The sequence below is a fragment of the Excalfactoria chinensis genome, chromosome 1, assembly GCF_039878825.1.
Source record: "Excalfactoria chinensis isolate bCotChi1 chromosome 1, bCotChi1.hap2, whole genome shotgun sequence".
In the NCBI taxonomy this organism is placed as follows: domain Eukaryota; kingdom Metazoa; phylum Chordata; class Aves; order Galliformes; family Phasianidae; genus Excalfactoria; species Excalfactoria chinensis.
The window spans coordinates 6,951,819-6,965,880 of NC_092825.1; the positions used below are offsets into that span (position 1 = coordinate 6,951,819).

The 14,062-nt window shown below is 41.7% G+C and overlaps 1 protein-coding gene across 1 annotated transcript in view; it reads left to right on the forward strand.

Moving 5' to 3' along the window:
• ELAPOR2 (endosome-lysosome associated apoptosis and autophagy regulator family member 2) overlaps window positions 1–14,062 on the forward strand; it is an 89,744-nt gene that overhangs the window by 46,570 nt on the left and 29,112 nt on the right. The window contains exons 3-4 of the mRNA XM_072352063.1: window positions 12,139–12,334; window positions 13,379–13,526. Coding sequence (XP_072208164.1) covers window positions 12,139–12,334; window positions 13,379–13,526 — 344 coding nt within the window. The remainder of the gene's footprint in view (window positions 1–12,138; window positions 12,335–13,378; window positions 13,527–14,062) is intronic.

Sequence of the window (14,062 nt, forward strand, 5' to 3'; positions counted from 1 at the left end):
GACAACACAACCTTTATAAGATTCACTTCTGCGTGGCAGGAGACCTTCCCCTCTTTTATTCTGATCACCTTGCCCTGTGAGGCTGCAGTCATCACTGTTTCAGACTCCACGTTGGGACCAGCCTTCTTTTTGACATTCAGCACATTGTGTTACCTCCAGGCATGGCCACATTAGACTGCTCGGCCACCTCTCCCAAAGGGCACTGCTTTGCTCTTTCTTCTCTCCATGCTTGTGTTTATTCAGAGATGACTCATAATTCTGACACCGGCCCATCAAATTTGCAAGAAATTCTGGAAAGACAGAAATGCAATATGCAACAAGGATTTTGACTAGCTTAGCAGGCAATATGTGTTACTCCTGAACCTACTCTTCATGGATCCCTGCCTCATGCTTAACGCATCCTCAGCAAGCATCTTATTGAGGGTTTGGTGGTTGTGGTGGTGTTTGACTGATGGTTGAGCTAGATGATCTCAGTGGTCTCTTCCAACCTTTATGATTCTATAGAAGAAAGTGGAAGGATGGAGAGCCTCCTTCCATCAGTGAGGTTTGGAGTGTCTGAATCACTCTGTTACTTCTTGATGATTGGCCGTGTGCTTAACTGATTTGGTCTCACTCATTTTTATTTACCAGAGGTCTCGCTCTAATCTCCTTGTAGATCTGATAGCAGCAAAAGAATTTAACTGATAAGGATCACTGCCATCAGAGCAGTATACTTGGCTTTTTAAATGGAAAACCTTTTTGACAGTCAATGGGAGGAGTTTGCTTTTGGGGGTAAGTCTGAAGACCCGTAAGGCTGGTATCTCAGAAAGTGGTTCATTATGGTGTGTGGGCTGCATGTAGTTTTTAATAGGGGCCTTTTGGGGCCTGATGGTAGGAGCAGGATTTGGTATCGTGTTCCCACTGACTCCATGCTGCAGTGTTTCATAGTTTTGCTTTTTTGCCTGCCTGACTGTATGCTGCATGTTTTACACTCAAATGTCTGAACTCAGAGCCTTCCTTTCCTCCTTGTCTCTTTCCCAACCTCTCTTTGTCTCCCTTCACTCCAGTGCAACCCAGACATCTATTCAGAGCCATTTTCATCAGTGAAAAGGGCTAACAGGGTTCACATTTTGACCTAAAATTCTTTTTAATATTAACTCTCTCATTGCACAAAATGATGAGCTGTTTTTTTTGTTTTGTTTTGTTTTCTCCAGCCAAAACAAAAAGAAGCTGTACCTCATCTCCTAAATACTTGTTAATTTTAGTGGTGCTTTGTGCGTAATAATGAAAATGTACAGAAAATAATAGAACAGTTTCAAAGGGAGCTGAATTTCCTGTGTTCAAGCGATAAAAGGGTTGTTAAGGTCACTGTCAGAATCAGCATCCATATGCTGTATAGTTACAATGCTTTCATAAGGAAAGAGGCACAAAATTATTGTTAATATGAAAGAATTCAGTCATATACAATGCCACGCAGTTATTAAGGGCTCTGCTTAGACAATTCCACCCTTACTTGGTACCACTAAGGCAGAAGAAACTTCTTTGAAATCAGAAATGTGATTCCATTTTAAGACAAGGTGTACGAGTGTGCACTGAATAGTAACCGTGTGGTAACTCCATTGCCTTTGTAAAACACAGTATCCTTAATTACAGTAGACTTTACTGGAGCCTAAGAACAAATTTTGTCCTGATTTATTGCTACTGAGCTGTGTTTGTTGAGTTTATTCGAACTTGTATAATTTGCTCCTAGGAAACACAGGAGGAGATATGGATCTTTCTGCTAATTACAGTGTACTTTAAACACAATTAAGGCAAGTGACCTTTTTAAGACTTGCAAGTTTTATAACCCTCTAAGGCAACTGAGATCTGCAGGAGTTTTGATTTTACTGTTCTGCTTTTGCAATGGAAACATAGTAGAACTTTAAACTTAATAGAAACATTTAAAGTTTGATATCCTCTCCATCTTTGTTAAGATTGGGTATCCTGAGCAAGTAAGGGGTGAGCCAGATCCTGATTCCCATGGATTCAGTGGGCATCTGTGAATTTTTTAATGTATAATGTATGCATGTACACATCTGTGTGGATGGATGATATAAACTGAATGTTATACATCTGGGAGTGCCAGCATGCTTGTGCTATAGCCATCTGATGTAAAATGTTGGTTTGTATCTGTTCGTTGTCAACTTGTGCTTGTATTCATGCAAACTCTATGTAGTTTTCATGGTACATAATTTGTACATCCAGGTTTTTATCTAGAATTTTGAAATTTGGCTGATGGAGACTTGAAAATAGCAACAAGAAGTTTTAGTAGTTTCTCTGATGTTTATGTTATTGTATGTGTAGATCATAGAACAGTTGAATGGTTTGTGTTAGAAAGGACCTTAAAGATCGTCTGCTTCCACCTCTCTGCCATGAGCAAGGACACCTTGCATCACATCAAGTTTTCAGGGGCTCCATCCAAACTGGCCTTGAGTACCTCCAGGGATGGGGCATCCACAGCTTCTCTGGGCAGCAGTGCCAGTGCCTCATTACATATAGATGTGAATGCATGTACAAATACCCAAATGTGAACAGTGCTATTTATTAATGGCGTGTATTTATGTTATGTCAAAGTCATTTATTATGGAATCAAAAAATTAATTATCACCACAGAGTTTTTGTCTTAATATATGAATATAATACCTACTTTTCAAAAGGCCTAAGGAAGTCCAGAGTTATGACCTCTTGAAGCAAATACGTAAATTCTACAAGTCATCAGAGAGGTTATTTGATATTAATTGAGGATTATTTTTTGGTCTCATTAAAGGTATTTGAAATGACTGGGATGTCTTTCTCTTTCAGCTGTGAAGAGCAAATATAGTGACTTCAGCATAGCTCTGAGGACTAGGCGTATATCTATCCTCATTTTTTCTCATGGCTTCAAAGCACTAGATCTTGCCTTCATCAACCTTGGTGCACTAATTTTTTTTCTTCATTTTTCATGTCATTCAGATATTGTTGCTTTTGGTATTCACCTTGGAAGAAATAATGAGGTCAAGCTATTAATGGCTGCTGGTGTTTAACCATGTCATTTGGATCTGACATTTACACTTAGATACTCATGTATGGTGACAGATGTTGTTGGGTATCCTGAGCTGTAGGAAAGTGCTATTTTGAGGCAATGTTCAAGAGAAGTATTCAGAAATTCTCTCGTTCCTCCTTGTTTGAGATCACTCACTTTAACGCCTTCTCTTCTTCCCTGTTGGCTGAACAGCCCTCATGAAGCTGCTTGTCAACATATGAGTCCATCCTTGTGTATGGAAAGTTGCTCTCTCAAACCCAAAAGCCAAAAATCCGGATTATTTATGAGCATAATTATTAAGGGAATCTGGGTATTTTTCTGTATGCTTTAGATATGTCCCTTTTCCTGTTATGTTCTACCTAGCAGTTAAAGATGTGTGAGAGAGGAAAACAGTTCATGATTCTGGCTCTACAGCTGACTCTGATATGAACACCAAGGAATTAATGCAAGGATGTCATGAAGTAATGATGTTGAGTTGGCAGTGGCGTGCGTGGCAGCTTGAGAGCCGCTACTGAAAGGCTATGATTTAGCAAGGCCCTCTAACAGATGTGTATTTTCATTTCTTTTCAAGCATCACTGTTAAAGAGCTAATTTCCTCTGTGCACAGGCAATAAAGCGTCTTTGGGGAAGAAATCACACTGTTGACTTTTCAAAGATCCTTTTAGATAAATGTTTTAGAAGTCTGAAGACTTTGCACTGAACTCGGAGAGTTTAATTCCCAAGGAAGAGTTACTGAGACCTGTGTGTTGATGTGGGTACTGAGGCTTCCAAGGGGAAGATTGGTCTTAGAATCTTCTGGTGGTTTCTTTGCTCTATATTTGTACACAATAAAATTCAGCAAGTTAGGCACATAATCTTCTGAATCTGATTTCTATTTTAACTGGAAAGAAACCAGGAAGACCTTAAGATTTGCTATGGTTGAGGTATGAGAGGCAAACAGAATGTATGTGTGAGAAAGACACTGTGATCACACTGAAAATTTTGACACATCAGCTGAATAGGATGGAAGTAGCTTGGTGTAGACATTTTCATGTGAGTCAGTAATTGAGGCCCAATTGCAATCCAGGCCCTGGATGCCTCAAGCTCAATGCAATTGCTCAAATATAGCTGTTTAGGATCTTTTGAGATTTCTTGGTGTTTCCTATCTGGTCTCCAGTTGGTAGACCAGAAGGACATAAATTTCCTGTAACATTTGGGTTGTGTTTGTTACTCCATTGCAGAAGACATATCAAACATCATTAGAAACCATTTGCACCAGCTGCTTTGGTTGGTGAGCAATTGAAACAGTCCCAGTGTCATCAGCCAATAGGGAATGGAGAGTTACTCACCTCCAGGTACATTTCCTCCTGTGTTCCCCAACTTTTCCACTGCTGAGCAATTAGAGTGACTGTTGTAACAACAACTCTGTTTGCTAACTTCTTGGACAGGACGGTCTTCTTTCTCTCTATGTTCTACTCCTTCATGAATTAGCTGAATAATCCAATTCCAAAACCACAGCTGACAGTACCCATCCAATGAAATAAAAGCGGTAATAAACTCTCCCATATGCCAAACCAGATGGGGAAAGTGGCACTGCTCCTATCAAAGAGAACAACTGGAGAGAACATTGATTTATTTTGTCATTTCTTGGATAAAAAGAAAAAATATTTACGCTTAAGAAAAGGAAGCTCCCCTTCCACAGAAGTTACTCTTTTCCAGGTTATCTCCACTTTCAGTGTGATCGCAGTTCAAGTCCAAAGAAGGCTTGACAGAGTTTTTCCTTAAATTAAGATTCGGCCTGGTTCCTGATAACACATTGGGAAATAATGACTGAAGAAAACCAACATCAATTATTCACAGCCTATTGGAGAAGCCTCATATAAATTATTCATGGAAGACAGTCTGAAGCTGGCTGAGATTATAGGAAACATTAATAATAAAGCAACGAGTTCCTTTCTTCCTTTGTTTTTTTCTACTCCTCCTGTAACGTGGTTGGGTGTTGGTTCCATGGTGTGTGGATTTCAGTGTCCTAAAGTGGCACTGAACAGATGGCTCAGTTTGCTTTTCCGTGGTCACATCTTCCCTCCTAGGTTTGTGGCATGCATCTGTTGAACCCAGCAGCTGTTTGGAGGGACAACTGCTGCCAACCTCATATTGTTTTTCTCAGCTACAGTTTTTTCCTTTACCTATGGGAGGCTAAGATAACTGAGCTCAGTCTGCCTGCGGAAGTTGACAGCATTGCACCTCAAGCCCAGTGATTTGGGCTCTGAATGAAGAGCAAACAAATGGAGGGAGAGGGCTGGAAAGCCAGAGTTTGAGGTTATCTTTGTGTGTGCTTTCACTGATTTAGGTAGAATTGATCCACTGCTACCCTTTCTAATGTTATAATCAGGCAAAATCCAGTCCTATGTTGTTTCTGTTTTTTAATGGAATGTATTGTGAGCGAGGGGAAGGAAAGCATGCAAACATGCCTGCACTCAAAATAGCTGAAATAATTTTAAGTATCACAACTTAGAAATGTCTGAAGGGGAATGTCTGCTGAGAAGGCCAATGGAGAGGGAATTACTGGGCCCAAATTGTGTGGGATGTCAAACTTGCTGAGGGAAGGCGTGATGCAGGGCTGCATAAGGGAGGGAAGCAGTTGAGTATGTTGTAGATTTGGGGTTGGAGGATACTGGCTATTGAAACAGCTCTGATTTATCTTCCAGTGAAATCCCACAATATGCATCTTATAGGATAGCAGTATCTGAGAGATACTTGACATGAGAGGCAGGTTTGAACCTCAGAAGGAGCGGTATATATGTGAGCATCTACTCTTGTTAGTCCAGCTCTGTTCAGTGACTAGCATAAGACAGCAATGTGAAATTGTTAGGATCACTCACTAGAACAGAAACATGATGAACAAATTTGACTTTGTCCATTGAAATCACTGGGAGGGCCGCAGCTGTACTAAAATGCAGAACATGACCCCGGAGCCTTGCAGTCAAAGAGCAAGTGAGGCAAGCCTGCTTATGGTTTCTTTTGCCCTCCGGGGAATCATTTCTATGTCTGCAAAATGATTCCAATGTTCTGTCAGATCTGAAAAAGTGATGTATTGCATATGCTCCTTGGAAGCAATTATGCAGGAGGCTGTGCTCCCAATTCAGCATTCCCAATGTTCATGGCATGTCCCGGGAGGGGGTACAATACCATCACTCTTGACTCACAGAGCTTAAGAGGAGGGGTATTAATTAATTTCAGTAGTTTGACCTCGCAGGTCATTAACGTGCATCCTGTTATATCAGTGATGTGGCTGATAATTTGGGGTGAGTTTTTCTTCCTTATGATGTCCAGTTATGGTATAAACTACTTGAGAGACAGAGGGTCTATCACATATCATGCCAGATTGTTATAGTGATCAGTTATTCTTGCTATTAAAAACGTGCATTCTGTTTCGAGATTGAATTTGTCTGGCTTTAGCATTCAGAAGGTAGCTCTTCTTGTGTAGTCCTCTGATTGATTAGAGAGTCTGGTGGGGTCCTATGTCTTCTCCCTCTAGAGTTATTTATATGTTTATCAAATTGACTCTCAATTTTCTTTTGGTAAACTAAACATTTCCTAATAAACTAGATAAACTAGTTAGATAAACTAGACATTATCCCTAATTTTGAAAGCATTTAAAGTTCTGTTTGTTTGTTTTTAGTTTTTCTTCCCCCCCTCTCCCCGTCCCCTTTAAAAATGCAGAAGTAGGACTGTATTTTGTATTGGAACAACCCTTTTGCCTCTGATATGCAGGTTTCATTCTACATGTTACTTCCACCTCTCTATATATCTATTTGCAGACCTCATTAGCACCTTTTTGCACAAAGTGGAAGCTCCTGATAAATGGTGGGTCCACTCCAGCCTTCAGATTTCTGCTCTCTGGGACACATTTCCGCCTTTTGCAAGTAGTGCTTTGGCTCCTTGACTTGGAGTTGGCTTGGGATCCAGCAGATTCAGACTTACCACTCAGTCTCTCATAAGCCAGTTTCAATACTGTTCCTTTTCTGCAGAACACTGATAAAAACGTGACTTAGTGCCATGGCAGGCAAAACTGCTTCCATCCTCCCTGCTTGGCGGTGATCTCTCACTGAAAGCTCTGTTTGAGATCAGTTTCTCACGCATTTCTTAATCCATTTAAGCTGTGCTTTGCTGGTATTGTGTGGTGCTACCTTTTTTTTAATTTTATTTTTTGTCAGAATAACATTTCAAACTTAGTTAATTGTTCTGGAAAGCTGAAGTCTATTATATCCACAAGGTCACCTTTATTAGGTGACTTGTAATCCTTTTAAAGAATGGAGTGAGGTCTGTTTGCCAAGACTTACACAATGGTTTTTGTGACTGCTAGCACTGTAGCTTTCTTTAATTTTTCATGAAGTAAATCTGTGTCAGCTTTATTGCATGCATGTATGGATGTGTGTGGATGCGTGTGTCTACCTAGCAGTACCTTACAGAACGCTTTGTGACTGAGGCTGGTTCCCTGTGCAACCCACAACAAAACCTTTCACTTAATTTTTTTTTTTTTAATTTATTTTTATTTTTATTTTTTAATAGAGAGGCAATAGATCAAATCTGTTTTTCCCAGTGTGCATTGCTTTGTCAGTAGGTATGTTGCACCCAAGCTGATATTTTAAAGGGTTAATAGGACAGGGAGGCATTAATAGCAGGGAGAGGGAGGTGATTGCCCCCCTCTACTCAGCTCTTGCGAGGCCCCATCTGGAGTACTGCGTCCAAGCCTGGGGCCCTCAGTACAGGAAGGACACAGAGCTCTTGGAGCGGGTCCAGAGGAGGGCCACTAAGATGATCAGAGGGCTGGAGCACTTCTCCTATGAGGAAGGGTTGAGGGAACTGGGACTGTTTAGCTTGGAGAAGAGAAGGCTCCCCGGAGACCTCATTGTGGCCTTCCAGTACTTGAAGGGAATGTTTAAACAGGAGGGGGAATGGGTGTTTACAAAGGTGGACAGTGATAGGACAAGGGGGAATGGTTTTAAACTGAGACAGAGGAGGTTTAGGTTAGATATTAGGAGGAATTTTTTCACCCAGAGGGTAGTGAAGCACTGGAACAGGTTGCCAAGGAGCTTGTGGATGGAGGCATTTAAGGCCAGGCTGGATGTGGCTCTCGGCAGCCTGTTCTGCTGGTTGACGACCCTGCACATAGCAGAGGGGTTGAAACTGGATGATCATTGTGGTCCATTTCAACCCAGGCCATTCTATGATTCTATGATGATTCTATGGCAGCTTGCAGTTGAAGAAGGGGAGCAAGGATGTACTTTACGGCAGTGATGTCCAAAGCTGATCATTTGATGATCAGCTGATCAGCTTTTCCACTATCAGTGATTGTGGAAAAAAAATTAAAAATTGCCTACGTGATTCAACAGCCATGGTTTTATTTTCCAAAACAGCATATACATCTAAAGGAACTATTCAATAAAGATATTGTCTCCAAAAAGGAAGTATCAAATGCTTTAACAAAGTGTCTTGGGCCAGGGGTGGGTGTTGTTCACCAATGGTATATCTAAGCAGGAAGATTAATCTCAGAAGCAAGAGAGGATGACAAGTGAGACAATACACCCAAAATAATTAGGTTACTCTAAAAGTAATGCCTTCATTTTACTTTATTTTTTCCTTTGGAAACTACAACAGGTAGAAAGAACGTAATTCTATTCAATAGAGCAAATTTTCAGCCACAAAACATTTTTCAACATAGTCACTACTATTAGCCACACATTTTCATCAGCAATGAACAAGAGCTTGCATGTCACGCTTGTAATAATCTGCACCAGCGGATGTGTCCCACTGTTTCACAGTTGCTGTGACTGCATCATTGCTAAGAAAATGTTGCCCACCCAGTCCATCTTTCACTGGCTTGAACAGATGGAAGTCAGAAGGTGCCAAATCCCGACTGCATGGTGGATGCGGTAGGACAGTCCAGACAAGATTGGCAGTGTGCTCCATGGTCTTTAAACTGAAATGGGATCTGGTGTTATTGTATTGCAGGAGATAGTCTGTCTTCTTCTCTGGACTGACTCTGGAAGTTTGAGCTCCAGCTTAGTCAGTGTTGTGATGTAGTGGTTAGAGTGGATAGATTGTTTGGATGCGAGGAAATATAGCAGGATCACCCCTTTCCTATCCCAAAAGTGCACGTCACTTTACCCACTGAGGGCTGCATCTTGAACTTTTTCTTTAATGAGAAATTTACGTCACCCCAGTCACCCAGCAGTTTGGACTCTTGCTTGCAGTGGTGACACCACAACTTGTCATCAGTAAGGATGCAATCGGGGAAACTGTCACTTTCAGCCTCATAGTGGTTCAATAAGTCCTGACAAAGTTGTGTATGGTGTGCTTTCTGTTCCTATGTGAGCATTCATGGGACCCACCTGGCACAAACTGCTATATTTAACATTCCCACCATTGTTTCCTGAAGCCATTCTATGAGTCACATCTGCTCTCTGGGATCCCTCTTGGCACAGGCACAGAGTGCCCTCTTCCAAGTGGGACAGACTCCTGAATTGATGTTGCTGAGACAATTGATGTTGCTGAGACAGCTGTTGGTCTCCCTGCTTGCTGTAAGAGCAAGCTGTAGAAGAGAACATCACACTGCTTGGCAGATGCCATCTTTCCTCCCCATCCCCCTACTACCGACCACCTGGAACGGGACCAAATGGTGCATCTGTTCCCATGTCTAAAGTGGTTCTTGTTGCTATTAGCCACGTTCAGCCCCAAATTGAACCTGGCAAGCAGCTGGCATGCTCAGAGCTAGTTTGCTTGCAGATATATGTGTTTTGACAGGAAGTGCTGCAGCCTTTTAAATGTGATGCTTTGAAAATAGAAAGAAGGTAATTTCCCACCTAAAAAGGTTCATCTCTCACATGGGAGGTGAGCAGTGGATGACAGTGTAGTCTGCAGCAGCCAGTTTGAATTCTCGAACACTTTTTTTCTCTCTCTATTAATGATCAGGCTGCAAGGAGTTAAAAGATCTTCATTCAGTTCAAGTAATAATCAGCCTCATTCCAGTTGAGGAGTGCTGTTTATTGCACCTTCACGATGGCAAGATTCCCTTGATTACTGACTTCTTATTCAAAATTCACAAATCTGGATGTGTGGTTAAGCAGCGCTCAGTTTCTTGCAGTTGAACTTTCTTTAATAAAAGGCTGGAGCTGTTGAAGGATCTGAATGTCATAAAAGAGCTTGCTTTTTTATTTCCCTTCCTAATGGTTTCTCTCTGCAACCTCCAAGAGAAAAATAGGGCAGGATTTATCAACAGTGCTAAAACAGTGGACAGTAAAGCAGGGACACCATTATGCATGTAAAAGGCTGTATAGTAGGTGGTCTCACTTCAGGCAGACACATAGGAAAGTGCTTGCTGCTTTTCTCTGGACTCCTTCAGAATGCATACATCCCAGCACAAGCTCTGCTGGCTCATTCCACTTTCCTTCGTTGTTTGTCACTCATGATTGATGGGTTAGGGGAGCAGGTTTGTTGACTTGACTTGCACTAGTTGAGATTGAGAGCATGTCAATATGACCAAGAAGAGATAATGACCCTTTGGCAGAGCTTTCGATCAAAATGGACCTTTTATCTGCATTCCAGTGTTGCCTGTCAAGGGCAATTAGACAAAGGAGTGCATTGGGAGCCAGCTCAGAAATGGGAGCCTGAGCTGGAGGTTGAGTATGGGTGGAAATTGCTGTTACGCAGACACATCTTTATCAAAGTACTTAACAATCAAACAAGTTTTTTCTGCAGTTAGATATACGTCAGCACATCCATAAAACCACATATGCTGCAGCTTCAGCTGGTGTCAGTTGTTTTGGGCCAGTTTTCACCACTTCGGATAGCAGTCCTACAGCTTCTCAGACTGTGAGTCTATGTCTCTTAAAGTGAGTTTATGGAATGTCTGCCACTACACAATGTAGCCACATGAAACATTCAGTAAGAGTTCCCAGCATTTCTTGGGCTGAGTTGTGTGATATGCTCTGAGTCCTAATTTGGCTAGACTGGCAGAGTTGAGTTTGTAAACCCTCCAGCAACACAAGAGATAAATGCTGCAGAAAGTGCTCATTTGGTTTCCATCCAGGGCATTCAGTATCAGAGAGGATGTGATGCAGTGCAGGGCTGGAAGAGAGTGGGATTATCACTTTGTGAACATGTTTTCTAAATTATTCTTTCCCTAGTTACATATGTTTAACTACTGTCTGTACTGCCAGTACAGTTTGCTGTACTGGTAACCAGTATGTATTTTCTCAGCATCCTAATACTGCTACAGTCAACCTCTTTTCTTAGATGTGGTCTTGACTGGTCTATAGAATGAGAGGTAATGGCTTTAAGTTAAACTAGGGGTGGTTATGTTTAGATATCTTCTCAGAAAGAGTGGTGAGGCATTGGAACAGACTGCCAGGGAGGTGATGGAGTCCTATCCATGGAGGTTTTCAAGAAAAGGGTAAGGATGTTGGATTGAGTGTCATGGTTTAGTGTGTGTGGTTGGTGGTAATGGGTTGATGATTGGACTAGGTGATCCTACTGCTCTTTTCCAGCATTAACGATTCTATGATCAGGCAAGATGTCCAAGGGTTTGTTGTCTGTCCATGAGAAATATAGAGAGTTGTGGATTAGGTGTTCAGCTCTCAGCCAAGATTTATAGTGTTACATTACGCTCAATGGGACGCTACCATAAAGGTGGGTAATACGAGTCTGCTCTGCCTCTCAGGTGCCAGTAATTTTAATTGAGTTCAAGGTGTAGCAAGTAAGTGAGTGAGAGTGAGAAAAACTCTATTACAAGCTTTCACTTTCACAAATTGCCTTTGAGAACAGTTTGTGGCTAGAGATTTCATTTCTAAATCATGTTTTGCCAGTGGAGACAAGCTGTGAATCAGCAGCCGTCATCCGAGATTTGGTTCCAGTGCCACCATACCAGTGAAGAAGTAGACACAAGAGAGCATCAGCATTTTATAGCCTTTGTTGAGGGTTCACCCACTGTGTTCCTGAGATCTGGACATTCCCATTTGGTTCCATTCAGCTCACTCTTAATTAATTAGGTGGCAAAGAATTAATGGAAATTAATTGTGATTTTTTCATTAATATGTTGGAAATGATTGTCTCCCTAGCTTTCTCCTGTGCCTCTGGTGAGTACTTGGAGATGAAGAACCAGGTGTGCAGCAAATGTGCTGAGGGGACCTATTCGCTGGGCAGTGGGATCAAGTTTGATGAGTGGGACGAGCTTCCAGCAGGATTTTCCAATGTGGCGACATTCATGGACACAGCAGTGGGCTCTGTTGAGAATAAAGCCAACAGCTGCAACAAGTAAGAAGTTATGTGTGTGTCTGGGTTATGCAGCAGTGATGAGCCTGTGTTTAAAATGCTCCTGGCCCACATGCTGCAGGTCTTTTCTCAGCACTTAGTGTGCATTTGGAAGAGGGGTCCTACCTTGGGCACAGATGTGGTGTAGACACATCTGGTGAGAGAGAGGATTTTGTCTTGTGTGAATTTTGGGAATGCTTTAAATGCCATTTATGTTGTAGTAAATGGTTGATCCACTAGTGAAGTGGTGTGGCCTTTCTAAGGTGTTCTCTTGGGAACAGTATTGAGAGTCCTTAAGGTTTGGGATTTGGCAAAAGCAATGCCATTAGGGAAAGCTCAGTTCCGTAAACATACAGGGAAATTATTTGTCTGTCTGAACTGAAAATCCATATAAAACCACTCAATACAGTGAGAGGGATAGATACAGGGAATGCTGCAGGTGCTGCAAAGCCCTGTTGTTGTTACCTTGTCCCTCTCAGCTGCAGTAAGTAAGCTTAATGATTTACCTGAACTCTCCAAGAGGGCAAACAGCCCCAGTAATGTCAAGCGAGACTGACTGAGAAGCAAAATTTTTAGCCATTTCTTTGCTGTAATCATGGTCTCCTTGGACTCATCAGCAGATTGTGAGCCTAAGACCAGCCTGGAGCTGTGCTTATTTGTAACTGGAAAGCTCCAAGGTTATGGTGTAGTAAATGTGACTAAAAGGTACTTTCACAGCCTATTTAGAGACCCACAATGGCTGCAGAGGGCTGTTTCTGAATATGACTGAAAGTGTGTTGGACCTGTTGTTAACAAACCTTTCCTGTATAGATTGGATCCTAAATTTCTAGCACCATATCTGTCCCCATACGCAGTTTTAATGATAAATATTATTTTTAAGTGAAAAATAAAATGCTCCCCAGTAATAAAGCTATAAATCCACTGCACTTAGCTACTGTGGGATTTGGGGTTCTTTGTTGCATTAGTACATTTTTGTACTGTATTGTAAGAAAAGTCTCCTTGGTGCCTATGATCTGAGCTGAGGCTTGTTTTGTTTGTACTTACCAGCTCTTCATGGACACCACGAGGGAATTACATCGAGTCAAACAGGGATGATTGTACAGTTTCTCTCATCTACGCCGTGCACCTGAAGAAGTCCGGTTCTGTCTTCTTTGAATATCAATATATTGACAACAACATCTTCTTTGAATTTTTCGTAAGACCTTTTTTATGATGAACCCAACCTTGCAAAATTTCAATCCAGAAAAGAGCAGCAAAGCCAGCTTTTGCATAGGTCTGAAATGCCAACAGCCTGGCTGGGCTTCCACCACACTGGATCCAAATTACTAAAATGATCTGATGGGATCTGCATGGGAAAGGTGTTTTGCTCTTCCTACGTGGATGAACTGGTCGGGGTCTGGGAAGCCAGTGGTTTCACAGCCCTGAGCTGTGCAGTGTAGTGTGGTTGCCCCAGTCTACCCTTCTTCATTCTGTTCTGAGATGAATGTAACAAGGTCATGAATCCTAGATCCAGTTGCTTTAATGCCTGACTGATTTGCTTCCACAAAGGAACAAATGTATTGGTTCTCTGAGTGCTAGGTTTGAAAATGGCTTTTTGTTACTTTTGACCATGTCCCACTGATTCACGTCTTTACATTTGTCATTTCCTTCTCAGTGAAGTTGCAGCCTTTTGCAGAAATGCCCAAGTAGATAACGTCTGGTGATCCCCAGTACTTCAGGGAAACCATATTT